The following is a 27,432-nucleotide window of genomic DNA, read 5'->3' as shown; positions in this document are numbered from 1 at the left end:
CAAGCGGGTGTATACAGTATTCGAGAATCTTATTATTCATTGCATTATGACATAACTCTAAACTGGTTTTCACCATTCATTTAAAAATTCAACTGATGTGCGCAGGGAAATCTGTGGCTAGTTATACACCGGGAATGAAAATGGAATCTTATGTCAGCTTCAAACTAAGCAATTCGTTATACATATCGCATGCATATAAGGGTAAAACAGAATAGTATGGTAATATGGTGTACGTAGCAACTTCAATATTCCAATTTAACCGGCGCAATGAGAAAAGGCAAATGGTATTATTCTCAATTGAAAAAACGTGAGCCTTCATTCTATTGTACAACTTTTATTATGTAATAAGTCATACTGTTCACATAAATTTATGTCCTCTAACAACTTCAATTTACATACTTTAAACCTTTATTCGTTTGAAAGAGACATAAATAGCAAATGCATCTCATTACATACTTAAGTAAATGCAGTTGGCATACAATTTACGTTGCTGACTTTAATCCTTGCCACTCTGATTAGCCATAATTTGTAGTTACACTAAACGGCACTATACGGTATACTCTGCAGTCGAATATTGGAATTTATGTCTTTTAAATGAATCTAAGAAATCACAATGAAGATCTATAGAATGCAATTGAATAGTAGTATCTAATTCTAGATTAATCTGTATGAATTTCTATCTAAGTTTAGGAAAGCAGAGAGCAATTAGTGAAGCGGTAGTAATGAAGGAAGTCGCATTTTTCAAAAATGTCCAGTATACACAATTGATGCAATGAATGCGAGAACGACATGTGACTAACAGCAGAATACATGAATAAATGAATTTATCGTGTACAAGTTCAAGGATACGCTTGCATCTATTTATTTTTTCTTGATTGCTCATATTGAAATGAATGCTTATATTCCCGAGCATATATTTGTCTATGCAGCATTTCTCGTAATGTTGAGTGAGGAGGCCGCTATTTCGATAGCTTGCAAACATCGAAAAAATATTGTTTTGATCCTCTATGGAGAGTTACATTGACCCTTGTTGTTCAGATGATACCTTGTTCTCTTCCCGGGTCCATACAAATAAACCCACACATAATTTATTCATTTAAGTTTAATTCTTCAATAGAATATAGAATTACCGAAAAAATGCTTGTAAAGCATGCTTGTAAAAGCTTGTAAAGATGAAAAGAAAATTCTCAATATTTTGATAATGAGCATATAACTAATCGCTTTTTTTGACAACTAACGAAATAAATTGATCTGTTTATTTAACAAAATGTTCGAGACAATTCATCGAATTGACATTTGTTAGCTATTTTTCAGAATAAAATAAAAAATTACGTTATATGAGGAGATGCCGAGATTATCCTTATTTGCAGTCATCATGATTTTTTTGCTTCTTTGGTTATCTATTTCATATTTCCAGCCTGCACTTTACGTCTTCTCCCGTGTTATGAGTGCATTATGGAACCCTTTGCGTTTTTTGCGTCCTCAAATAATTATCGAATGGAATGGTGTGACAGCGGCATGAATTCCATTAGCAACGGTTTAGATGCTTCTAAGGCTCATACCATTCAGCTTTTTATGAATTATTCTTACGTCAACCATCGTTCGTAACTGTAGCAGGAATTGTGGAGCAGTGTGAATCAATGAAGAAATCCAATTTTTTTAACAAGGACGCCCTTAGTACGAGTATTTTAGTACAAATTGTAATTATGCGAAACAAAACCTTGTTAAAATTGATTCAATGTCTGTCTGTCTGTCACATCCGATTTACTCCGAAACCACTGAATCGATTGACACAAAATGATGGTGAAAACATGCAAATCCCTTTACATGCATCAAGTGGACCCATTTTGTGTTGAGTTTCAAAGGGGGAAAATGAGTTTTGATATTAGACGGAATATGGGGAGTATGGGACTAAAAAAGCGAGTCCGTTCTCGGAGCCTATCCAATCGAAAAATTTGAAAAAAATCACAATGATGCTTCTGTATGAAATCCCTCAAAATACACCCCAGTATGATATCTGCTCAAATAAAGTTAATTGCCATATTTTAGAAATTTACCGAGAGACTGCGTACAAATTTGTCACTAATATAAGTGGTAAGATAGGACATCATTCTGAAGTAGATCCAACCATTATCAACAAAGCTATTGATGGTCAATGTTTGCTATTTCACGTAAATTTATTGCATTCTAAAGCGTGTATGACGTCATCATCAAATAAAATGAACTGATGTGAGCGACGGGTCACAAGGGAACATCTTAATTTTTTCTTTAGCTTTTCTTAGTTATTTATGTGTTTGTATATGCTAAATTTCCGAATAGTATCCAAGTAAGATGGTTATATATGCAAAGGTTTCCGATGCTTGTAAAGTCTTTTAAATTCTAAATATGCACGTATGCTTTTGTGCACGGAGTAAAGAGGAAATATTGAGATACTTTTGATCAATTGCGTGAATATATGTACATGTATTCATCAGTGTGCTGAGTAGGCAATGTTTGTTTTTTTAGGATGAGCACAATATCTGTCTTTAATATGTAAATATATTTTGGAATTTGAAAATATATGAAGAAATGATTTGAATTCTTAGCTTTGTACGAATTGAAAAACGTGCATAGAAAAAAAAGTCAAGCGACGACGGCTTTACGGTTTCTTACCAGGGCAGAGGCAAATCGTCAGACGCTGCCTCACCTCTGCCCTGGGAGCAGCGTAACCGTAGCGGCTCGCAGATGTTGAATGCTCCTTTATATAATTCGTAAAACACGACATGCCTACGAATTATATTGAGCGCAAATCCGCCTTATTGACCAAAGCTGGCCAGAGCTGAAATATTCGTTTTGAGAATGAAGGGGGTCCTAAGTCCGCATCAACTTAATGCAGGACCGGACCAATTGAGGAGCAACTTACTCCTTCCTTTCTGGTCCACGGACCCCTCGCTTAGGGCTTGCACCCAAACTTTTAAAAAAAAAAGTCAAGCGACGACGGCTTTACGGTTGCCTCTGCCCTGGTAAGAAACCGTAAAGCCGTCGTCTATTTCCTAATTAGAATTAAGGGGGTCATCCCGTGTGTCGGATCCGCGGAATCAATTTTTTTGGCATCAATTGTATCTAGATATAGTGTAGAATATATGGGCAAAGTAATTTTTTGATATTCGAAGTCGTTTGGAATAACACTATAATGTTAAAAGTCACATGCCAGATTTATGTCGAATGATGTCCGAATGACTTCACTAAAAGGACAAGAATTGAAGCCAAGGCTGTACATGTGTTTCTTCAAGAAACCTAAGGTTTACGGACTAGTTATAACAGATTAATGGTCAGTTAAGGTTTTCTGGCTAAAAATCGCATTCTACTTTTTAAATGCGATTTTCTCGAAACTGGAGGTTGAAAATCGGATGCCACCATAGTCCAAAATCTATCCAACAAAATTCTTTGAAATTTTTACGACTTATTCAGAACATGTTTCTACGGTCCGTAAACTAGGATAATTGCGATTCATTCAGTAGTTTTTTTTATGCATTGAGGAAGCCGTGAACACCAAAATTCACAAAAAAAAAGTTTAACACGGCACCAAAAATTTCGCTTTTAATATTTTTTAATAATTGTAGTTTGCAGACCGTAGTTAAGTCTGTACGTTAAAATGCCATTTACTTTGTTTCTTTAAGATGATCACAGCGCCCTCTAGCGTGGTAACAGAAAAACACCATATTTTTGGACATGGGTGTATAAATTGCTCTGTATTTCAGGAACGAACTAAGCGATCGGGCATTACTACTACTATGCACGCTCAAGATATTAATAAATTTATAGTAGAAAATTCGTAGTTGTATCTTTATGCAGTTCTTCACAAGAAATTTCTAAAAAATGCCAAAAAACGGCCTTCACACGGGATGACCCCCTTAAATGATTAATTTTATCGCACCAACGAAAGTATGGCAAGCCTTTTATCGCACCATCTTCTAACTTTCAATCCTAAAAAGGAATCATTTCCTGGACGAATTGTGCTCGTAATACAACCTACAACCTAATGTTTAAATGTCATGGAACAACCACATAATGACGATGATGCAGTTTTTACTGTAAATCTTGTTTTAGGGTTCAGGGTTCAGATTCGTTGTCATAACGATTACCAAAATCCCAACCTAGGGCAGTTGATCAACTACAGCGGCAAACCGAACCGAATTGAATTCTTATGGCAATAATACTACTGAAGAAATGAGCAGAAGATACATATATATGTGCAAAGCCTGCATTGTACTCAGAAATTAAGGAAAATCTGAAATTTGAATGATAATGTCACACAATTTAAATTAGACCTTTGTGGCAGAGTACCTCGCCCAGATTTCACATAACATTCTTAAAACATTATCGTGCAATCTAATAGAACACAAAGTAAATCAAATGCTGTTCCCAATATAATTATAGAAACCCACACCAAAATAAACAGCTTTGAAAATTTGACATTTGAGTTACTAATTTAAAAATGGCCTTCCTTCTCACCAAGCAATACACCTTGGATTTTCTGCCCATTAGTCAGTCAGATTAACAACATTAGATTTGCTGGAATTTGTTCGTAGTCTAACCCTCCTTACCTTCATCTCGAAATCTTAAAGCATTTGGGCAAAGTCTTAGTCTCTGTACGAAAGCAGCAGGAAAGATAGCAAAGTGCATTGAATGCCTACAAATTATCTAGCCAGCATAGCATAAAGGATGCACCGATAACGAGAAATAATGAGCAGGACAGCGACAGAATGTAACCCTGACGCCGATTTAAACTCCAAATTCCTTTGACGTTTTTCTAACAATTTTCTGGAATGCCTTTTATACGTATACCACTAAAAATACGCTTCTTATTGTCGAAAACCTCAACATCTATGGAGAACATGTGGAACAGAGGACACTTCTATTTGAAAGCCCTTTCGTGATGCGGCATGCAATAGCAAAACCACTCTTATTTGCACCAGTTTCCACCCCCTTGACCAATGCAACGGTCCCGTTCTCTTTATCATAATAACAGCTCCAGCGCATCGCGCGTGTAGTGACAATTTGACCCGCGAGGCAATTTCAACCAAGCTTTCCAATGTGATGCTTCGTATTAAAACCTATATTACTGCAACATTAACGAATTTAGAATGAACTTCAGAATATAATAATGCACTATTATTAACTATATTTAAGCTGATATCGTAACGGAGTGTATTTCAGGGCCTAGGTATCATGTGCATGGACCACCATATTTTTTTCAGATTTTTCGTTTGGATAATTTCTGAGAATGGCTCCTTGAAGTAATTGACTTGTTTCGGACCCCCGCACTCCTCCTCCTCCTGCTTCCAAAAAAAAAAATGCGCCATCCTTTTAGGTCTATGGGAACAGTCGCAATCTTTTTGCCGCGTCAATAGATGTAATCGTTTCTGAGAAAAGTGCGTTGTAAACCGATTCGACAAAACCTGATGTCCTTTAACAACTGGTTATCAAAAGATAGTATGTTTCTAATAAATTTCTTTGTAGCCGAAAAGGAAGACCATTTTTAGTTATATCTTGGTTTTTTTTTTTTTTACAAAAAGTGACAGATTAATAACCGCTAGTGACAGGTATGTCTATTAAGATTCTATTTTCAGGAGTGCGAACTATATCGTAACAATGCAATGTAATTCGTTTCAGCCTCTATCTCCTCTTCTATCATAAAATATTACTTTATAATATACAAATATAGAAATAAAAAGTCAAATTATCTTGTTTATCCGAAGTCTGGTATGTTGAAACCAGCATACTGACATTAACAACATTAACTTACTATGGAGTTACTCTTTTAGCAGAGGTAGAAAATCATCTAACCAATTTATGTACTCGAATTTTAGTATTTTGTTTGCGCCAAAACACCAATAAACAAGTTTTAGTTTGTTTATAAGACTCTGATAAACAAATTAGTGACTTTTTTGGAATCTTCGGATCCGATAAAAAGCCAATTATTATATACATATATCGATAGTCATTTTCGCTTCTCGCTCTCTCAGTCCTTGGCAGCAACAAAATGATGTTTATTAATCATCAAATGAACCTCCGAAACAGAAAAATTCGCCCGACCAGAAAAAAAGCCAACATTTTGCTATCTTGACCTAACTCTAATTGATCTCAATTGGAGACAACTAATTCGACCGAGCAGCAACTTATTGTGCATATGTTAAATTTGCTTCCACATATAAACGCTCCACATAAAAGATACTCAGCCGTCATCCAGATCAACAATATAAATGATAGATACTGGACAAATGTTTTTATTACGTGCGCTGCCTATACATGTATGTTTTGATGTTTTATACATTGGGCATGAGAGAAAGTTTACACCCTTTTCGCAGGGGTTCCAATATTGGTGACAAATTTGAATTCTGAACAAAACGCATTATTCTGCTCAGTCGAAGTGTGAACAATGTTTCCTTTATTTTATCCCGTCTCCCTTTTTGATAGAGCAGCATTTTTAGAAGATAAGTTGAAGATTACTGCTTTTCGTCATTCGCTGACTGAAGAATATGGCGATCGTGCTTCAGTGAATACATCGTATAATAAGATTTTGTGTGAAAGGTTTTGTTTTACGCAAAACCTTAAAAAGTAGCTTCAGTGATTGAAAAAGGATTGCCAACCGGCAGAATTAGAAAAAATTCCCTTCTAGATCTTCTAGATAAATCTTTTCAAATAGAATAATCGCAAAAATCGAAAACTTTGTTGCTACAGAGGCCTCGAAGAAGGAACAATTGAATTGCGAGATACTAGTGTATATATCTTCTTCTTTTCTGCAGCCTTTGTCCCGTTCACAAGCGGGGTCGGTTCGTCGTGATCAGTTTCGCCATTTGGCTCTATCGAATGCCTGATCTGCATCTCGAGGCTTTTAAAGTCCCATCCAGCGTATGAAGCCACCGTTGTTTCGGCCTGCCTTTTCGTCGTTTACCATCGACTTCGATATTCAAACCAACCTTGGCAGGGAATTCTCGTTAGCACGAATTGCATCGAAGACGCCTCCCCTGCCATTTTTCCATGATCCATGTGGTCAAAACGTGTCACGCCACTAGTCCAACGCAACATCTTCGTCTCCATTACCGCAAGAGGTCGTTCATTGCTTTTTATATTCGGCCAACACTCAAACCATAGAGGGCAACAGGACGGGCGACTTTGCGGTAAATTTTAGATTTGAGACGTTCGTTGATACGTCGACCAGAAAGAACACCAGTTGTGGAACGCCACTTCATCCAGGTTGAGTTAATGCGTGAAGCAATTTCATAACGCAGTTCTCCATTGGCTGATAGCGTTGACCCGAGATATTTAAATCACTCAGTTGTGGGCAGATCACTAGTGCTGACAGTGATTGTGCCTGTTTCATGGGGATCAGTCGTCAAAAATTCAGTTTTGTTTAGATTCAATCTGAAACGATCATTTCATTTTTGGACAGGCTGCTCGAGTTCGTTTTGCTATCAGATGCTAGGAAAACATTATCTGCATAAAGCAGTGTATAAGGCGCTTGACGTCGGATATCTGGTGTAACGGTATCCATAACAAGAACAAAGAAGAGTGGTGAGAGAGCGCTTCCTTGATGAACACCAACAGAGGCACGAAGCGGTTTTGATACATCCGCCATACTTGGAAATTTACTTTTCGGATCGTGGTAGAGCAATTGGACCCAGCGCACGAGTTCTTCTGGCAATAAGTGTTGTCATAAAACCTACCAGATGAGTTCGTGTGGCACACGCCCAAACGCTTTCTCTAGATCCTGAAATGCAATGTAAAGAAGGCGATGCTTTTCACGGTGTTTCTCCAAGAGTAACCGCGCAGCGTGTATTGCGTCAGTAGTTCCGCAGTTTTTGACAAATCCGGCTTGATTTACGGTTATTTCAACGATTTCACGAATACGGTTGTCAAGAATGCGTTCAAAAATCTTTATGGTATGGAAAAGTAACCGGATCGGACGTTAATTTGAACATTCTCTTCGGCTATCTTTCCTTTTCCATATTGGAACAGTGGCACTCTCTTGTCAATCAGATGGTGTTCTTCCTTCCTGAATAACCCGATTAAAGAATTCACTGAGCCACAGTGTTGGATCCCAGCTCTTCGCTTTTCAGAGCTCTGATGCGACGTCGTCAGGTCCTGTGGCTTTCCCCGATTTGACAGTTAAGCCCTGGAGTGTTTAACATAAGTACCTATCGTGGAGACTTAATCCTATCCTAGTCCTCTTCAGACACGGATTGATTTTGTGACCACAATCAGAGCCCCGCTGAGACAAGCAACAACGGTACCAGTCTATACCAAGTGAATGGCTTAGCATTCATACTGGTGGATACAAGAATTACCCTAAATCTCTACCGAACTAAGGAGTACGGCACCCGTATTGAAACGCAACACCACATCGAGGCCCGAAGGTCTCTTCTCGCTTGAGCACAACCACAACCACCATGAAACTCCCACTAGGGGGGCCAACCGCAAACAACCGAGCTGTACTCACATATAACGGGAGTTCACCCGAAGTATGAGAGTCCAAGGGCTATCCCGGTTCCCATGGTACCAGTATACCCTTGGTAATGTTTCGTGACCAATTTGCCACTTCAGATGAGTCCCCGTAAAGACTCGGGTCTAATCGCCCTAATTAGGCCTTTGGAGCATTCGCCTACTGCATCACGGCCGGCAAACCAAAGTGAATACAGCATCTCGCGGTGCCACCACTATGAAGGTTCTCCTCGACCAATTGGTTTTGGTTTGGCCGACAGGGTTGCCGCCCCGTCTTCCTTACCGCCACCTCTGAGCACCTCCCCGATTTGACAGGTGGAACTGGTCCAAATGTCGGCAATAATTGTGAAAGTGGAGGATGTGCAAATTCTTCAGTTGAAATCTGCTCGAAGTATTTTCGCTTTCTATCCGTTGCGGCTCGACGGTTGGTAAGCAATGTACCGTTCTTGTCATTAACGCAACAACGATATCCTGTACCTTCGTTACGGCTTTTACAAAGTCGATACAGATCTCTCTCGCCATCCAGTGTCCAGTTTATCGTAAAGATTTTTGTAATGGTTCGCTTGGATGACAGCGACTGCTTTCTTTGCTTCCCGGTTGACATTCTTATAAATTTGCGAATTAGCAAGCGTTTTATCGTCCAGAAATTTGTGGTAGAGGCGTTTCTTTTCACAGACCTTCATTTCAACATCATGTATGTACGTCTAAGTTAAATGAGCCCAATTTGCCACTTATTATTAGCATAGTGACAAATTTTATCTGAAATAGAACAGAAACTTATGCTCATACCCAATACATATGTCAAATTTGTATTGGAACGAAGAAAATTGTATTCTAGCTAAAATTGTATATTGTGTGTAGTATCAAACCATAAAGATGTTAAGCAAGTGGACGGTGTACATACAGGCGGTAGTTTTGATTGAAGTATGTACAAGTGTCTCCAAGAACAGCGAGGTCGTTGGACAATATCATATTAATAAACAAACTAATTAAGTGAAGAGCAAAATTATCAAGCAGACAGACAATAGCATGAACAGTAGATATTCCTTTTCATAAAATGTATTACCAGTTAGCATAGTATTGTAATATGTAGCATACAGTATGTGCTAGAAGCAAATTTCCGTTGTCAGCTAGTTAACGAATAAAATGTCCAAGCAACAAACAGAAGCTGGCGATCGAAGCATTACGAAAATTTTTAAGTCCTTTCATCTTTCGAAAGAGGTATTCTGGCTCAAAAGCAATTTAGCATATGTGCGAATTCACTGTGACCAAGCAAACACAAGTAGAATCAATCAGGCAGATGCTTCTACCGAAAAGAGTTGAAAATTTCCATTTGCCCCTTAAGAGATTCATACCACCAAACTAGAAAATATGTATAATCAGCAACCTAAAAGCAGCCTCTATGGTGCATAATTCACGTCAATAGGATGAGTGCAAACAAATTCAACAGTTGGTTCCCGAAATACAGTTTTTGCGACTTCAAATAGAAAACATTAGCCAGTAAAAGGAATTATCCCTGAACTTGTATCTATATTAAACTACCTTATCAGAAAAAATGGAAACGCTATAGCAATACGAAATTAGCCGAGCTTATTTCACAGTCGAAACAGTAGGCAAACCATGGATTTAGCTTTGCTCTGTTGACGCTACACGCTTTATAGTAAATTGGAGCCTCATGGTCCCAAAAATGCATTTCCTGCAGTTCTACAACAACTATTCATCTGTGGAGTAAATTTTGTAAGTTGTATGTATTTCCTTGCCATAAACGCTTTGATCCACTTCCACCTTCTGATTAATAAGTTCAAGGGTCTTTAGCCCATTTGCCGACGAAGTTGATGAAAGCTTGTAACTTTCGAGTAACAATATCGATCCCTTTCCTGATGCTCCTTCCGTATAGATAGCAGGACAAACGTTTTGAAATTGCTAACGCAATTTATGTGTGGAGCGACATCAAGTTCAACAGAAACTATACTACTAAAATATATTGTACAAATTGTTCAATGCCCTCGATATTCTGCCCATTAACGCAGGTAGCAGAAGAGCGATGGTGCGTGAGGCTGTCATACTGCCTCGATACCCTCATCAACAATATTTCCTATATGTATCCTGTTCAGTCCTTTATAGAGTACGGTACAAAAAGATACACAAACTAAACAGGATTCGAACCCAGGATAACGAGATCGATAGGCTGACGCTCAACATTCATCAATTTCAGGATATTAGTTGGCACCTCCGAATCAATGACGCCACTATAAGGACAAAAGTAAACGTAACACTAAGTGTTATAAATACATGCGACCTCTCATTGTCCTAACCATGTCTAGCAAACCCCTCTTACTTGGCTCGTCTTGCTAGTTTCTTCACCGCCCGGGCTTACTTCGGTCACCATTCACTTAATCCATCAGTGGCCCCAACGTTCAAGAGCTTGATATGCCGCACGAGTACCTGTACCAACTCGACGAAGAATACAAACTGACCGACTTTATCCTGCGACGTCAAGCAGGGGGAACCATTCACTCCAAAAAGGCATCGTTTCCCAAGTATCAATACACCGATTTTGCTTAGTGTACAATCCTGTCCCTAGCCATCTAAGCAGTGGAGCGCACACTTCCTTAAAGAAAAAAACCAGTAATACCATGTATTTATCTTAATAATTTTTGGGCATTGACCATTACCACCAGTCTTGGCAAGGATGGACGATTCCTACATAATGACGAAATCTATTAACGATGCCAGGACCGTCTCGTTGTGGATAAAATGCGGCTCAACAGGTTGCGGTGGGCGGGTCACTTAATCCTTATGGATGAGGGTGATCCAGTCCGGAAAGTCTATAAGGGCAATATCTATGGTAGAAAAATAAGACGAGGCAGACTTTGCCTGAGATGGAGCGATGGCGTAGGTCAGGACGCTAAACAGTTTTTAGGGATATCAAATTGGTGTATCTCAGCGCAAAACCGAGGTGGAGTTCCTTATTGAGGCAGGCCTAAACCGGATCCCGGTTGTTGTGCCATTGATGATAATGATTTCCTTTTCGAAGGCAGAACGAATTCCATCAGCCATCAACAAAATACTGGACTACATAACTAATGACCGGGTAGCCAGTTCAAAACTTCCATCAGTGGTCAACCGCTGGGATGACATAAATGTGGAAGAGCTTCCTTAGTAATGGCACATGAATTCGAAAAGAGGATTGCTACCACTTTGCACCATTCGAACTTTCATCATTGGACCAGCAACTGATGGTGAAACTGACAAACCTCCAGGAGATCCCGATTTTATAGTTGCTCTAATAGCGCTAAGAGGTCTCGGTTATGAAGTAAACCAGACTACAGCCTTCCATATTTCGCATTCTTAATTATTCCTCTTGGTCTTGACGGTCCAGTAAAAGTTAAATCTACATGTAACTGATCTAGCAAAAAGCTCGTTATACATCAAGACTGCGAACCTGGGTTTTGGCTATAATAATAATAATCGCTGGCGAAAAAATTGAATTTTATATGGCTCTTGAAGCATGTAAGGGTGCTTCATTCTAGACCGTAACGGTACACTGCAGAACTATGGTACATTGGCAATAAGGTCAACATTGTGTTCGTCTGTGATTATTATTCTGATTTCACTCAGGTACTCATCCAGTGAGTGATATCCAGTCACAATGCACATCCCTCTGTCCCCAGTGAGATTTGAGAACACGACTTTGCGCTGCGACAGCCTAGCGCTCTAATCACTAAGCCATCTTTAGGATACTTTAGGTTTTGTTGGCATTTATTTTCAGTCCAATTCCGTCCAGAACTGTTTCACCAAGATCCATGGATCGGTATGAGACCAGCAGAAGTCGTCAGTGTAGTTGATTTGTTTAAGGAAAAAATAGACTAGTCCACGTCGTGCAACCATGGCAGTCACCGAGAATAAGAAGAAATATATCGATGGCAGAAGGTAATCCTAGCGGGCCCCGCTTTAGACTCTAAATTCCTCCAAGGTATCACCTCGGTGCACCACATGAGATTTTGTTCCGTCATATGCCGCTAATAATGATAATGTTATTTGTCCGTCAAGAATGCCAGAGCCCTACAGATATACTCCCCATTGACATTGTTGAAAGTGCTGGATGGAAAGTGGCTGGAAGAGAAGTCTAAACTACGCCCACTGCTCCATAATGATCCCAAATATAGGAATGAGGTACAGAAGGATCCAACCAGAATGCTGCATATTGATCAAACTTTTGAAGTGTTCTTTTATACTTTCCAGGATTATGTCAGCTATTTTCTCGAGCACTCAAATATCCCTGAAAGTGTTGCATTCAGAACTGGTGCCCTCTTTCGTAGTCTTAACGATCATCCACTCCTTTATTTCCCTGTCGATTTCCAGGGTTTACATATAAGTGTAAGTAACAACTCTGCAGAAACTGATGAAGAGAGATAGAGAAATAATTTTACAATGAGACCGTCAAGGCAAGGGTTTACTCCAGGACGAAGTGCACCTTCCACTCCTTCAGCTACTCATCATCGCGGATAAAAACCCTATCGATAACCTCTAACCTTTTCGCATTATATTATTTTGGTAACGAAATCATTGCTATTTGCAAAAGCTGCTGCTTGACCGAAACGGAATCAAGTTACTTTTTCACGGTGCCTGATATTTCGTATTTTAAAACTTCTGTTCAGCAGAATTTGTAGATCTGTTGTATCTAGCCCTGTTTCCCTTGCTTTAATGGGGACAGTTAGTCCTTTGCAATATTTGAGTTAGAAACTGTAAAGCTAAGAATTTAGACTCTTGCAAATGTTCAACTACACTGAATTATAAATGCTAAGCAAATATGCAAAGTTTCAACTTCAAGCACCAATGAAAACCAAAGTTTTCAATTTAAATTAACAAAACAGGTATTTCAGCGACATATGTGTGTAATATTGTCAAAGCCCAACAGCGTACATTTAATACACCTTTCATGCGACTAGGTGTACTGTAAATTCAGTTTCTAAGCATTGTTTTTAAATCAACGTCATTGTATATCCTTACTTTTCTCTTTCCAAGCGTAGTGTTTCTGTATTTCAAATAACTGCAACAATCCTCTATTGGGTTTAAGTCCGCAGAATTACCGGGCCAAGACGTTTGATCCAGATCCAGTGAATTTAGGTTATTCATACTAGCTCTGGATGTATGGTAAGGTGCGCCATCCTACACGTATACAGAAACTGCAGATTGTTGATCTATGGCATACAAACCCTTTGTTTTACGTTAATGTTCTGCCCAAATCCCACTGTATCTTCAATAAATTGTATTGGATCAGATGCTTCTTCAGGAATGCGGCTACTGGTGGATATCTGATCTTTCATCATCAGAAAAATGTTCACCCTTTCTTCTCCGAACATAATTTATCATCTCAGTCACCGTCTCTAAACGACATTCGTCACTAAAGATGACCTACAAAAAATTAAAAAAAGGGAAAGTATGAACTTCGAAAAAGAAGGTCAGGAAAAAAATTATTTTTAACCAGCTTTTTTTTTAGCTGATCTCCTGCATTTCAACCCGTTTTCATACAAACACCTACGTAGTGTATAGCGTCTCTCATCTCATCCGAAATACACTGGGATGTTGCAGTTTGAGCCTCTTGAGACTTCCGTAAAATAAGCCCGTCTCCCTTTGTATAGCTTTGCGTTTTCTCTTGAAGTTTTTTTAACTACTTCGAAAAACCTTTGGTTTATTAGGAACAATGCTAAACTCTCTTGCTATTTCAGTCACTGATCATTTAGAAACACCAAAATTTAAGGTAATCGCTACACAGCTTGACCTTCCCTCTTTCAAAACGGACATAACTTAATTTAATATGTTACCGTAGGGGGGTCATATTACAGCCATAGATATTATCCTCACCCTAAGCAAAAAACTGCCTATTTCCGAATACTGTGCATACATATGTACGTATATAAATTGATCGTACCCATATTTCCGATTTACTTGTGCACAAAAGCATAGATATGTACATATATAGCACGTATATTAAATACCGCTGGTTTAATGTATAAATATATCTATCTTAATTAGACACTACCCGCAAACTTCATTAGCACGCATATATAGTGTATACCTACTACACACACGTCTGTTTAGAGTAATTGATATTTATATACAAAATGACTAAAAAACTAAAACAAAATAGTTCCTTCCGGCCCCATTCATACGAACTCCCTTCGGCGTGGTATTGACGAATTGATATGTGATGAAGACGTCATGCACGAAATTCACGAAAAATGGCAAAGTTTCACCCCCTATAACTTTGTTAATAATAATTGGATTTCCTTTAAACTTGACCAAGTGTGCATTATGCTATCCCTTACCCCCGCACCGAATTTTGTACCTTTGGGATGAACATAAGGGGAGTTGCCGGGTAAATTTCTAAAAAGTAGCAATATACTACTATTCACTTAATTTTTACAGATATCGGAACCAGATGTATTTGGAGGCCTAGATTTGAGATGCACTATTGTGATTTTTTTTCAGATTTTTCGGTTGGATAGGTTCTGAGAACGAGACCTGTTACACTTTTTGGGGGTCATATTTTCATTTCATTTGTTTCACACAAAACCTTAAAAACCGTCAAAAGGATCGCAGTTATCCTACTTTGCGATCCGTAGAAATATGTTCTGAAATTTAGAATGTTTATTAATCATAAATTCTTAACTGACCATTAATCTGCTGTACCTAGTCAATAAACCTTCGGTTTCTTAAAAACACATATAAGGCTTTGTCTTCAATTTTCAGTCGGTTAGTCCAAATATTCTACACCATATCTAGGTACAATTGATGACTGGGGTGTATATGGGAAATAAAATCAATGTTTTTACTCACGTGTACCGTTAAGCACGCCACAAATCTCACAAATCGGTTAACTTCCCAGAACTCGACCAGCTTAAAACACGACTTTGCACAAAATAGAGCGACTAGCAGGCAAATAACGGGTCTAATTTTATTCTAACATCCCACCCTAGATAGTAAAAACAAATAAAAGTGACAACATATTTTGATATTTCTTCACAATCGAAAACGCAATGATAGTAAATTTTCTCAAAAAAAAATCATAGTTCATAATTCGATGGACAGATACTATACTTTTCGATAGTCGGTTTGGACTTCAGGATTCTTTTTCGCTTAGATACTACCTGGATTCATTCACCTTATTTTGTACTTTAGTTGCAAATGTTTTCTCAGGTTCAGTTCTAATTCGTGCTATGAGGAGCTGAAGTATGAACATACTACTGTGATCAAAAACTAATTAATTTATAAAATATAAATTCTTTATCTATTCTTCCAAATCATTTTCATCCTCTTCAAAGTAATCCCCGTCCGATAAAACGCACTTTTGCCAACACTTTTTTCAGTCCTGGAAACAGAGGGAATAGTCTTTTTTCGGTATAGCCTTCAAGACCTTCTCCGATTCGGTTTTTATCTCTATCTATCGTGTCAAAGCGGCGTCCACGCATTGGCCTTTTGAGTTTGCTGAATAGCCAGAAGTCACGTATGCGTAAATCCAAGTCTCGTCTCCAGTAATGATGCATTTCAAGTGGTCCTGATAGTCAGACAGCAAAATTTGACACACATCAACGCGATGCTTTTTTTTTCCAAAAAATTGAGCGGTTTTGGCGAGACTTGACGCATTTGAGACACAAAACATCCTTCACAATGGTTTGGGCTGATCGAAATGATATTCCAACACTATCAACGAGGTCTCTAATTGTCAATCGTCGATTTCCAAGCACCAAATCTTTGATTTTTTGGATGTGGCCTTCGTCGGTAGACGTTGATGATCGTTCAGAGCGCGGTACGTCTTCAACGCGTTCTCGGCCCACTTTGAACTCGTTGTACCACTTATAAAATTTGTTTGTGCGATAGTTTGATCACCAAAGACCTTCCGCAACATTATCAACGTGTCCGCACAAGAATATTTTTTCCGCAGACAAAATTTGATGCAAGTTATTTGCTCAACAAAATCACCCATTGTAAAAATCGAAAAATTCACTTTTGGTTGTTTACAAAAACACGTGTAACTCGGAGATAATTAAACCTTTTGACAAACAGTGCTACCAACCTAGGAAAAAGAAAATTTACTTGCCTTCCTTTACTTCCTTATTTCCTTACTTTTTGATCACAGTAGTATGTAGATCAGATATAGATAACGACCTCACGTGAAGAGTTATGCCGGTGTCTCTTCACCAGCTCGCCATTTTTGCCACTTTGAGGTTGAGTTCTATTTATAGTTTATCTCCTGTTCGCTCCTTTGTGGAGTATAGGGCATCCACACAAGACTGAGACTGCTTCAGTTTATTATCATCACACTGTTTGATAAGCTCACAGCAGCAAGACGAACACATGCATCCATAATGACTAGGATTCGAACCCATAGCACCGAGAACGCTAGGTCAGCGCTCAACCCCTCCACCATTGCAAAGTCCCACCGCCCCCCGTTCCTTAATAATTTGGAACTGATGACACAGGACAAAGTACATGTTTTATCATTGTACGTAGTCATATAAAATTTATTCTATAGGATATCGATGTATCATGTATATTTTTCGTCGTATTCTAAAATGTTCTAAATCAAGGTTGGGTAGAAAATCTTTAGGTTACCTTTTCACAAACCTAGGAATAAAATCGAAAATTGCTGGAGGTTTCGTCGCATTGTCAGAAGCTGCCTCACTTCTGCCCTGCTGAGTATGCTGTTAGTGTTGCTTGATCCGATTATATTAATTCATAAACACGAGTGACCCATGCAGTAGGAATCAGTCGCCTCCGAAATTAGTACCATCAAGCAAATGGGAACACATTACCAACTCAAATCCTCAAGCAAATTCGCATAACTGTAGCCATCAATATTGAGCCATAGCCTTAATAAGGAACTCCAGACATCCCGCTTTTGCGCCGAGTTCCACCAATTCGATATCCCTAAGTCTTGCGGCCTGTCCTACGCCATCGCTTCATATGAGACAGGATCTGCCACATCTTCTTTTTCTACAATATATAGACCTTATAGACTTACCGGGGTGGATCACCTTCATCTATACGGATTAAATGATCCGCCCACCGCAACCTGTTGAGCCGGATTTTATCCACAACCAGACGGTCATGGTATCGCTTATAGATTTCGTCATTATATATGCGACAGAATCCTGGAATTGGAATTTTCCCCTTAGGAACATGTGCGACTGTGACTTATGTTTTAATTCTAGTTTTGTTAAGGGTGTTGTTGTTTATCTCTATGTTTGTCCTATTGTTATGGGTACATTATTTGGATATCATTTGTTATCAGGAAGCAGAAATATGTTTCCATCAATAGCGAAATGTAAATAGAAATCAAAGAAAATATAAGAACCATTTTATCTCTCATTTCTCATAATAAAGAAATCACAAGTCAGTGCTATGATATAAAATCACTGTCATCCCTCATCATTATTTTCTTCATATCAAGTAGTCAGCATTTGTATCTTTTTCATTCGATCCCAATTTGAGTGTCATTTATTTGATTTTAAGAAGCCAGAAATTTTATATCTCTTCCAAGGTACTATTTGTTATTCAAGAGGTTGCAAACGGGTGCTTCCAAATCATTCTCCCCAGGGAGTAGTAGTAGTGTAGTAGATAGTAAAACCGTTAAATGTTAATATATTTGAGAAATAATGAATGGAAGCGTCTCTGAAATTATAGTATATTTAATAGATCTGGTTTCTGAACGCGTTTTTATTTATCTTTTTTCAGATTGCGTACGCATCTCTATGATAATATACTGTCTAGAACTGACGACTTACTAAGGCCGCTGAGTGGAGTCCATCGAAGTCGAGTTGTGGGGAGAAGCCTCTGGTCAGAGAAGCTAATTGCGCGCGCATTTTAGGCTCTATTAAGCAAGTGATCTCAGTGCTGAACTGTTCAACAATTTATACTCTACGTTGGTAGTAGTATCTGCATACTTGCCCAGCTTGAATCAGCCATATCAACGTATGCTCGAGCAAATCTTACATATAGCCTGATAATTTTCGTTAGATGATTGCTCCCATATCAATCGACCCAGAGGAAAAACGACAACCAATAAGTATTTAGTACTTGTTGGTGGAACCTTATTGCCGGTTGAATACATTCACGGGAGAAGAAGTTTTGTTATCATCGTTGTCGTCATCATCAGTGGCAAATCGTTCTCGTGTTCGTGAATATATAGAATCTAGTGTCGGGGCTTTTATTCGTCAAAAACAACGTCTTCGTTTAAACCATAAAACATTTTATCAATTCAGTTGTTTAAGTTTATCCAAACAAGATAGACGAACATAAGGAAATTTGCAAATCGGGTCTTCGCAAAATTTGTCAACCTATAGTCGGTTGTTCAAGTTTTCAAGTCGTTAAAATGTTGTTTCTACTAGAACTGGCGAAGCAAGGCTTCGTTAAAAAACTCCTATACTGAATTGAGAACATTAGACTCAACCAAGTAACAAAGCGAGAGTTTTCCGCCATTTACAACACGTCTACGGAGTTTTATACGAGCTGTAGTGTTTTAGATTGCTCGTGAAACAAAAAGCCGACCAAAAGTCCAACTCCAAGGATACTAAACAAATTTCTTGAAACCCAGCGTTCAACAGATTGTTCACCACGTGTTGCAGATAAAAAAAACTGTGCTATCTTATATTGAAATCAAAGAGCCTCTTTCGGAGTGGCGCGAACAAAAAACATTTAACCGTGAATCTAAATCGTTTGATTTACCAACATTTCCCTTATCTTCAAAGACAACTGATGGAGAAAGAAACCATTATCAGCGAAAGTGAATTTGTGGTTTTCATGTTTAACAAAATGCTGCTGAAAATCGAAAATACCTTATTACGAAGCCACCGACAACGTGAAACAACTGGAATTAAGAAACTGTACAATTCATTTTTTGTTTTATTCTAATCGTGATAGACTTGACTATTTCCTGTATCCAACCAAATCAAAAAGTTAGTTACGTAATTGTTAAGGAAACAAACATTCTTGGTCAAATATTTTCCGTGTTTCGTGTTTGTTCAATCAGTGTTAAGTTAAAAAATATATTAGTTCTCAGTTTAAGAAAAAACAATTATCTCAGAGCGTCAAGTGCCTTATTATTAAAAAAAAAATATCCAAAAAATAGCTACGATTTCACACAGTGCTGCTTTTAATGTTAAAAATACAACTTTAAAAATTGGTGAATAATTTTATGATAATGTACAAAGTAATTTTAGGAGTTAATTTAGTTGTAGTTTCCAAAAAAATTCAGGACAATGACGCTGGAGTAAAACAAGAAAATGCATTCTCACTGTAGGTTAGTGTATTAAAAAACCAGGCGTTAAAGTTCTGCGTTCCGGCTCCTAAAATAAAACACGGATAACCAAATGTAATAAATTTTCGCACGTCTAAGTTTCCGCGGTGTGAAATTTCAGAAATATCGTTTTCATATAAATCTGACTTCGAAGGACGAGTAGAAGGATCTTTTTTTCTTTTTCCGTTCTCGTTTGTTGCATTAGTGTCAAAGTGCTACGATTTGTGTTGAAACCAGAGTCGAAGTGAAGTAAATATAATTTGTAACAATCAAGAATTCGGTGGTAAACAAAAGAAATCGTACAACGTGGTATATTAATAGAAAATACAAACAGAATATTAAAACGCGGTGGTAGTGCCGGGTTTGCGTGGAAGGATTTCTAACAAATTTAGCCGAATGGCTCTTTCCCTTCTATCGCAGACCAATTATACCGAACTGCAAAATATTTTCGATCCATCACGTTTAAGCTTTGATTATCAACTTTCTGACCAAATGGAATTGGCAACAGCCCCAGCACCTATCCATAATAACTTACAGGTAAGTTTCACGAAGTTTTTTCTAGACCTACTTATAGCCTTTCAAATGTATTTTTAAAATGAAATCCCGTATGCAGTTTTACCCATTTCCCTATATTTGAAAGCGCTGTTGAACCTGTCTAAATAGACCTCATTATATATTAAACATAGTAGGTCCTAAGAAAGCGTATAAACCATTTTTAAGAATATTCACCTTGCACTTTATACTGGTTGAAGCATCTTTTTCACCTTGAAGTGGCCGGGTATCACACAATTAAAGTTTTTGAATAATGCTTAGACCTGATTTGGTGTTGAGAAACATTCATCATGCATTTCACTTTTGAAAAAAAAAAAACAGTTTTTTTCATTGTCTGGAAATTTTGTAATTGTACATGACCCATCCACTGAAGCTTTCGAATGGTTGGCAGCTTCTAAGTCATTTTATAAGAGACACAACTCTCTTTAATTGCACGTAATTCGCCATATACCGTCTTCTTTCATTGGGCCGAAAATTCTTCAAAAGGCTCAACATTCAAAAATTCATCGCCCTGGTTTATTATCCATTTTTCGCTCCCGTAAAACAGGGTCGGCCAAATCAAGGTTTAATGTACAATACTGTTAGCTTTATTTTTTGCGCTTCTTTATTTTCAATATTAATAGCTCGAGATTTGTTTGCAAACAACATTAGCTCTTTGATTTCGTCCATTTCACTGTTGTCCTTTGTAACTGTTGCGTCTCAGTGAATGGCATTATCGGCTTGTTTGAAATTCTATAATAGTTATTTAACGTCACAATTTGTGTGATCGACATCTTCTTTCTAGTTGGTGCCATAAATTTATTTTTATGCTCGTTTATGTTTAGGCCAATATCGGTTGCTATGTCCCATCAAGTCTTTTTGGCCTTACCTTTTGACTAAGCTAGTATATTTTTATCATCCACTTAGGTCATGTAGGCCTGCTGGCATTTCCTGGATAAGATATTTCAGAGCGATGCTGGATTTCAGCTCAATTCACTGACCACTGCTTGCTTTTAATCTAGAGTTTGTACTTGTTAACTGATTTATTTGTACGCTGGATTAATTTATTGTCATTACGATGAGTCTGATCAGTTTGGCCAGGCCTCCAAATTCAGGCAGTATTCGAAAATCAATGAAATGAAAAATTGCACATATTGAAAGAGCTAAAATTCTCTAAAAACGACGCTGGCCAACATCATTTTTGGGCTAATAATTCGTTCCACACCTTTAGCAGAGCATTTTTTACCAATTCAGTTGGTATGTAAAAATTTTGCCTACAATCCAATGAAAAAATGAAATGATGGGTTTAAATTGGGAGAATTAGACAGCCATATATCCTGGTCCAAAAAGGAAAGAAAATTGTTTTTGGAACAGATTAAAATGCTTTGCGCAGAATACACCGGCGTCCAGTCTTGTTGCAAAGTCCAATCTTGATTTTTGAAGAGGTTTGGATCCTATGACTTTACTGCGGACTGTACAGTACCCTTTTGGTACACTGCTATATTCAATTTGGTCCCACAATCAACGAAAATCAAAGGTGTTTTTCGTTCCCACACACATTTCGATATCATAACCCTTTTTGGGGCAAACATGTACTTCTAAAATTTCGATTTACGTACTAGATTGAGCAGAAATGCTTCCTTGAAAAACAAATCAACCCTGTGTTTTTCATTTTTGACCATTTTCGCTATTTCACTCCTCAGTTGATCTTCATTTTGTCGGTAAGATATTCTCTTCTACCCGGCGTGTATGCTCGAAGATTTAAGCATTTTCTAACAATTTTACGAAGAGAAAATTGCCTAAAATCAACAGGTTGAGCCATGGTATACTTTGCCTGTTCTGGATTTAAATCAGTGTGCTTTCAAATTCAATTGATGTTTTTTGAAGTTATAGCGGTTGGTGGCCTTAGATCACTGTTTCGACCACTTTCCATTCGTCCTACGTCGTCGTAACCTTTTAAGATGTTACTTTTATTACTGTGCGGTATTTTAAACATTTTCAAGATGTTTGATGGTCCGACACAGTCCGGATACACTTTCTCCTTTCGCTTTTGAACTCATTTTGCTTGCTCCAAACATAAAGATTACAGAAGAAAGCGAACAAAGTAGACAAACATTACTGACTTACAACAAAAAAAAAAACATAAAAAACGTTAAATCAATGTTGCGCCTTCTACTGCACCCTGTATACTAGTTTTGAAGTCCATGAAAACTTGATGTTCGTTAAATTTATTTTCATAACATTTCCGTAATTCGTTGAAATCCTTCCTAGTAATTGCAGATCATATTTTTTGCTAAAGGCTCGAGCTTTCTTTCTATTATACTATTTTAAACAGCACTTGTCATCATGTACACAACAACGGTATTCCTCACAGCAAAGTTTGTCAGTTTTTTTTATTAATGGAGCGCATTACACTTTTGCACCATCCGTTCTACTTAGATTCTTGAGTTTAAATTGCCTTTAGGAGTTCCTGATGGTAAATCTATACCCTCTGTCCGAGGCATAGAAGTTCCGCAAGTATTCTGTCTACATCTGGCACTTGGTTATTTTTTAGTATTTTTAATATATCCTTAACTTTCCCGAGTTTAGGCGATGGGGTGTTGACTATTTGCTCGAAGTATTAGGCCATCGGCTTTTGATCTAATTCATATTTTCTATGAGATTCCCTGCTGCGTCTTAGCATAAAGTAGTTTTGGGTTGTAACCCTGTGTTCTTCTTTAGGGCAGGTTTGGAACAGAACTTGAATTAATTACTCAATCTACTCTGCAAATGTTGCCATTTATATGCTTAGGTTTCTTGTTTCCACAGACGTTATCAGTTGTTTAATTGTACGTATTTGTTTGTCGCTACTAGTACTACTTATATACAGTATTTTTCCCATCAATTACGTGTTGGCATTCTTCACCGAATCAATGCTTTCTCTTTCAACTAAGTTCCTGACCGATTACTTTCTCCGAAACTACTTAATTGTATATTTTAATTGATCTCCAAACCATCTGAATGATGTTGATTCATTAATTTTGGTATAGCGTCAACACGCTCCGAAATAATTTAGTAGCATAAGAGCGCACCTGCTATTTCCCGTGTATTCTATTCTATATCGATATCTCGCTCGAAGGAAGTACGGACCCCTATCTAAATTTTTTCCGTCGATTTGATTGCACATCAAAGATGCAAGAGATCGATTTATTTGGTAAGGGCCACTATCTCTTGTGAATTCCTCAACATGTTGATGAGCTGAGCAAATTTCTGCTTCAACAGGTCTATAGCCATTAACTTGGATATGTCGTGGAGACTATTGCTTTTCAAATTCTATCTGCACATAAGTAGCTCGATGGCAGAGCATCAAGTACTAATTCAAAATACGTAAATCGAGAAAGGAACAAATGATTTAACTGGAAAAAATGCTTTTCAACGAGCTCTCAAACAACACCAAAAACAATAGTGCAATGCTATCTGCAAAATGTGATATTAACTGGATCATCCGACTATTTTCGGTACAAGGTGAACATGGAAGCCGAGTGGGTACAAAGTGACGCCGAAAAGGGAGCAGCATCCGCAAAGCATTTGCAAAAGGGTCTTAATAGTATATACGCAATTCCCAAAAAAATACTTTTTGTTTTAGAGCAGGACAGGCTGTCAATAAACAGATGAATTCGGAAAAAGTTCCCGATCATATTTTCATCACAATTAAAATGCTCATGAAGTTCCCGGGAATTATTTGCTTTGTATTGAATAAGAAGATCGTGAATCTGCATCTAGTTGAACATTGACTCCATTGTGTGATGAAATTTGACACAATTTCATCCAATACATGCAAAAGGGGGGTGTAAATTTTTTTTCATTAAATATAGTCAAGTGGGGTATCAAATTAAAAGTCTCAGTTAGTGCCTTTCGAAGCCGGTCTTAACTTTGACATTTGTTGAAAAGATGGGGAGTACGGGGGGTTGAAAATTATCTTTTTTTTACGAACCCATTCTCAGAAACTACCAAACCGAAAAATCTGAAAAAAATCAGGGGGCAGCCACTCTATGGTGTCTAGGCTTCGAAATACCCTCCATACCGATACCTCTTCAAATAAAGTTAATAATAGTACACTACTCTAATTTTTAGTAATTGACAGGAAAACCCCCCTTAAGTTCACCCTAGGCTACAGCATAGAGCATGATCTTGCCAAATTTGGTGCAAATCGCACTATTACTAACAAAGTTATACTAGGTCAAAACTGTCGCTTCTCAGCAAATTCAAGACTATGAATGTCAATATCACTTGAAAGTGGAAATTTTCACATAATATATGCGTATTTTACGTGCTACATGATAATGGGACAAATGCACACTCAAATCTCTTTATAAAAGAAATACACAAAACCTTTCATACCTGAAGCGTCTAGCTTCCGGTTTCCCGACTTGTTATGATGAAAGCCTCACATATTCAATGGATAATATGACTAAACTTTTTCTCAAGTAACTTGAAATTATTTTCAACTATGTGTACTACTGCACTATACTATTTCCAAATTGCAACAGATTTCCACCAGGTTCCTTTACCAATGACCAAGATACTTCACAACCACCAACTGAGGTATTTGCCCTTTTGATTCGAAAATACTCAATTTTATATTGGTCGCTGACTAAATGAATGAAAATTTGTAAATTCAACATGAATCACTTGATATCTGTGTTATGTACTTTTCAAGAAATATCCCTCTATTTAAAAACGCATAGCTGAGAAGTCGAAAACACTCGATTAGCACTTCTGAAATGAAAATAATGTCAATATACGCTCAATTGAGAAATAAATCCATCAAGACATGTGCTATTCTATTAAACTACCGAAATTGTGCAAAATCACGATGATTATTCTATAAATAATTGAGTTTCCGAATACAAATAGTATTCGTGTATCTTCAAGTGAGTGTAGTTATCGATCTTAAATGTTTTCCAAAATTTTGTTATTTAGGAAAGTTGATTTGGTCACTACTAGTTCTGCCATTGACATGGTATGTGATATTGAATTGGATTTTAGGTGGGCCTTATAGTGAAAAGCTAATCACATAGACCCTGTTGTAACTCTATTTTTGAAGACACAGTGCAACCGTCAGCGAAACAGGTAACGTTTCAGTTTAAATTTCAGTTCTTTTCTAAGCTGCGAAACAGAACCAAGTTAGATTCATATTCACTGCAGCATGCAGCCGTTTCTGCAACGAAATTTAAATCCCACATTTCATCTTCTCCTAGCGGAATCACGCTCAATTATTTTAGTCCTTTCCTTTTTTCGAAACAAATATATGTTTTCGTATCTTATCCTGACTACTTCCTATCGTACAATTGTTCATAGCCTTTTCAAAGTTGTATTCTCTTCGTATAATTCTCTCGTTGATATGAGCCTCCATTTCACTCCTTTGTGGAATATAGAGAACCTCTCAGTTTTCTTTTTTATTATTTTTCCTTCTCTATTTCATTCTCGGTAGGTATATGTATCATCTTCATTATCATTACACTAAATGCCAAGAAAACAAATAGAAATTCAAACCCGCGGGAGCAAGATGAAGCTCATTAACTCGACCATTCCCACGCCCTGGCCTACGTCGTTCCATCTCAGGCAGGGTTTGCTTCGTCTTCTTTTTCTACCATAGATATTGCTCTATAGACTTTTCGGGCTGGATCATCCTCATCCATACGGATTAAGTGACCCACCCACCGCAACCTATTGAGCCGGATTTTATACCACAACCTGACGGTCATGGTATCGTTCACAGATTTCGTCGGTATATAGGCTTTTCCATAAATCCGCGTTAAAATTCTTCTTCCTATTTCTGTACGTAGTGTGATGACACACAGTGTTTCCTAGTCAGTTTTGCATCCATAAAACTGGAATAATAGGAATCATATGAGCTTTCATCTCTAACTTCATTCACTCAAGTTCATTAGCATTGAACCTAATCACACTCTCAATGCTTTCCCGTAAATCCAATAGCACTTTTCTGCTTCATCTCAATACCTACCTGTCAATTAGCCTCTTCCTGCATTCCTTATATGTATTATTTTGCCTTTGTTCTTGTTCTGCTTGCAATGTTAATACTTCCAACAATCTAAAATTTAAAATCCTTGAAATAAGGGGTATACAAGGAAATTCACGAATACGCATGACACCATTCTCGAACAGGCCCGTTGATACTTCAAATTACTTGAAAGTCAAAGGTGAAAGGTGATGATATGGTGTCCCAAAAAGCCCTTTGGAGCATCTGTGTTATAATGTCAACATACGTCTTGATGCCTTGAACATCGTCGAGCCAGTATTTTGTTTCAATTGACCCCAGATTATCTACATCAAAGACTCGATAATTTTGTCCTTTGGCTTCAATACATTGGCAACAATGCCTTCCAAAATGTTCATGTGGATTTTGTAGCATTTTTTGGCAGGTCTCGACACGTCGTTGTGTTTGTATTTTAGTCAATTCGTGAGGAGCTTCTCGGCAATGCCTACTGACATTTCCAAAAGTGTGAAGATGCCACACAAATTGAAATTTTTGGAATGTCGTGTCTAGCGGACAATATAGGAGTGCTAGTTAAGGGATTTCTTACAACGGATTGCCTCAAAATTCACAGCCACAGTCGGCCTGAACGTATATTGTCTCCGTCACTGAACTTTTTGAACGAGTTTCGCGCAATACGATCCGACACCACATTCTCATCTTTAACTTCGTATATATTTTTTGTTGCTGTTGCTGCACTGAAGCCTTGGTTCCAGTAATGGCGTAAAAGGACTCGAAATTCAGATTTTTCCATTATTTTTACATATTATATAACAAATTCATATCAAATTCCTTTATTTAGTAAAAAAAAAAAAACAACAAGCAAGTCGGGAAACCGGAAACTTGATGCTTCAGGTATAAAAGGTTTTGTGCTTCCCTATGTGAGAAGCATAACGCAGTTCTCCATTTGCTTGTTATTGCCATTGCCAGAACTACGCGTTTTAAATATCCCGAGGGGCAGGTTACTGTCATTGCCAGAACACAGCGATTTAAATATCCCAAGTCAATGCTATCAGCCAATGGAGAACTGCGTAATGAAATTGCTTCACGCATTAACGCAACCTGGATGAAGTGGCAT

The 27,432-nt window shown here is 37.8% G+C and overlaps 2 protein-coding genes across 4 annotated transcripts in view; both read left to right on the top strand.

Annotated features, from left to right (window-relative positions):
- LOC119646171 overlaps positions 1-19,404 on the top strand; it is a 66,779-nt gene extending 47,375 nt beyond the window's left edge. The window contains exon 2 of the mRNA XM_038046549.1: positions 18,226-19,404. Within this exon, the coding sequence (XP_037902477.1) occupies positions 19,246-19,401 (156 nt within the window). The 5' untranslated portion in view covers positions 18,226-19,245 and the 3' untranslated portion in view covers positions 19,402-19,404. The remainder of the gene's footprint in view (positions 1-18,225) is intronic.
- A 26-nt stretch (positions 19,405-19,430) lies between these two features.
- LOC119646167 (transcription factor CP2) overlaps positions 19,431-27,432 on the top strand; it is a 54,001-nt gene continuing 45,999 nt past the window's right edge. For 2 of the 3 annotated variants that reach the window (XM_038046543.1, XM_038046545.1), the window contains exon 1: positions 19,434-20,323. In XM_038046543.1, the coding sequence (XP_037902471.1) occupies positions 20,183-20,323 (141 nt within the window). In that variant the 5' untranslated portion in view covers positions 19,434-20,182. Of the gene's footprint in view, positions 20,324-27,432 lie in introns of all 3 variants that reach the window. The other variant, XM_038046544.1, reaches the window with a different exon arrangement.

The sequence above is a fragment of the Hermetia illucens genome, chromosome 1, assembly GCF_905115235.1.
Source record: "Hermetia illucens chromosome 1, iHerIll2.2.curated.20191125, whole genome shotgun sequence".
Lineage (NCBI taxonomy): Eukaryota > Metazoa > Arthropoda > Insecta > Diptera > Stratiomyidae > Hermetia > Hermetia illucens.
This window is presented reverse-complemented; position numbering and strand designations above follow the sequence as displayed.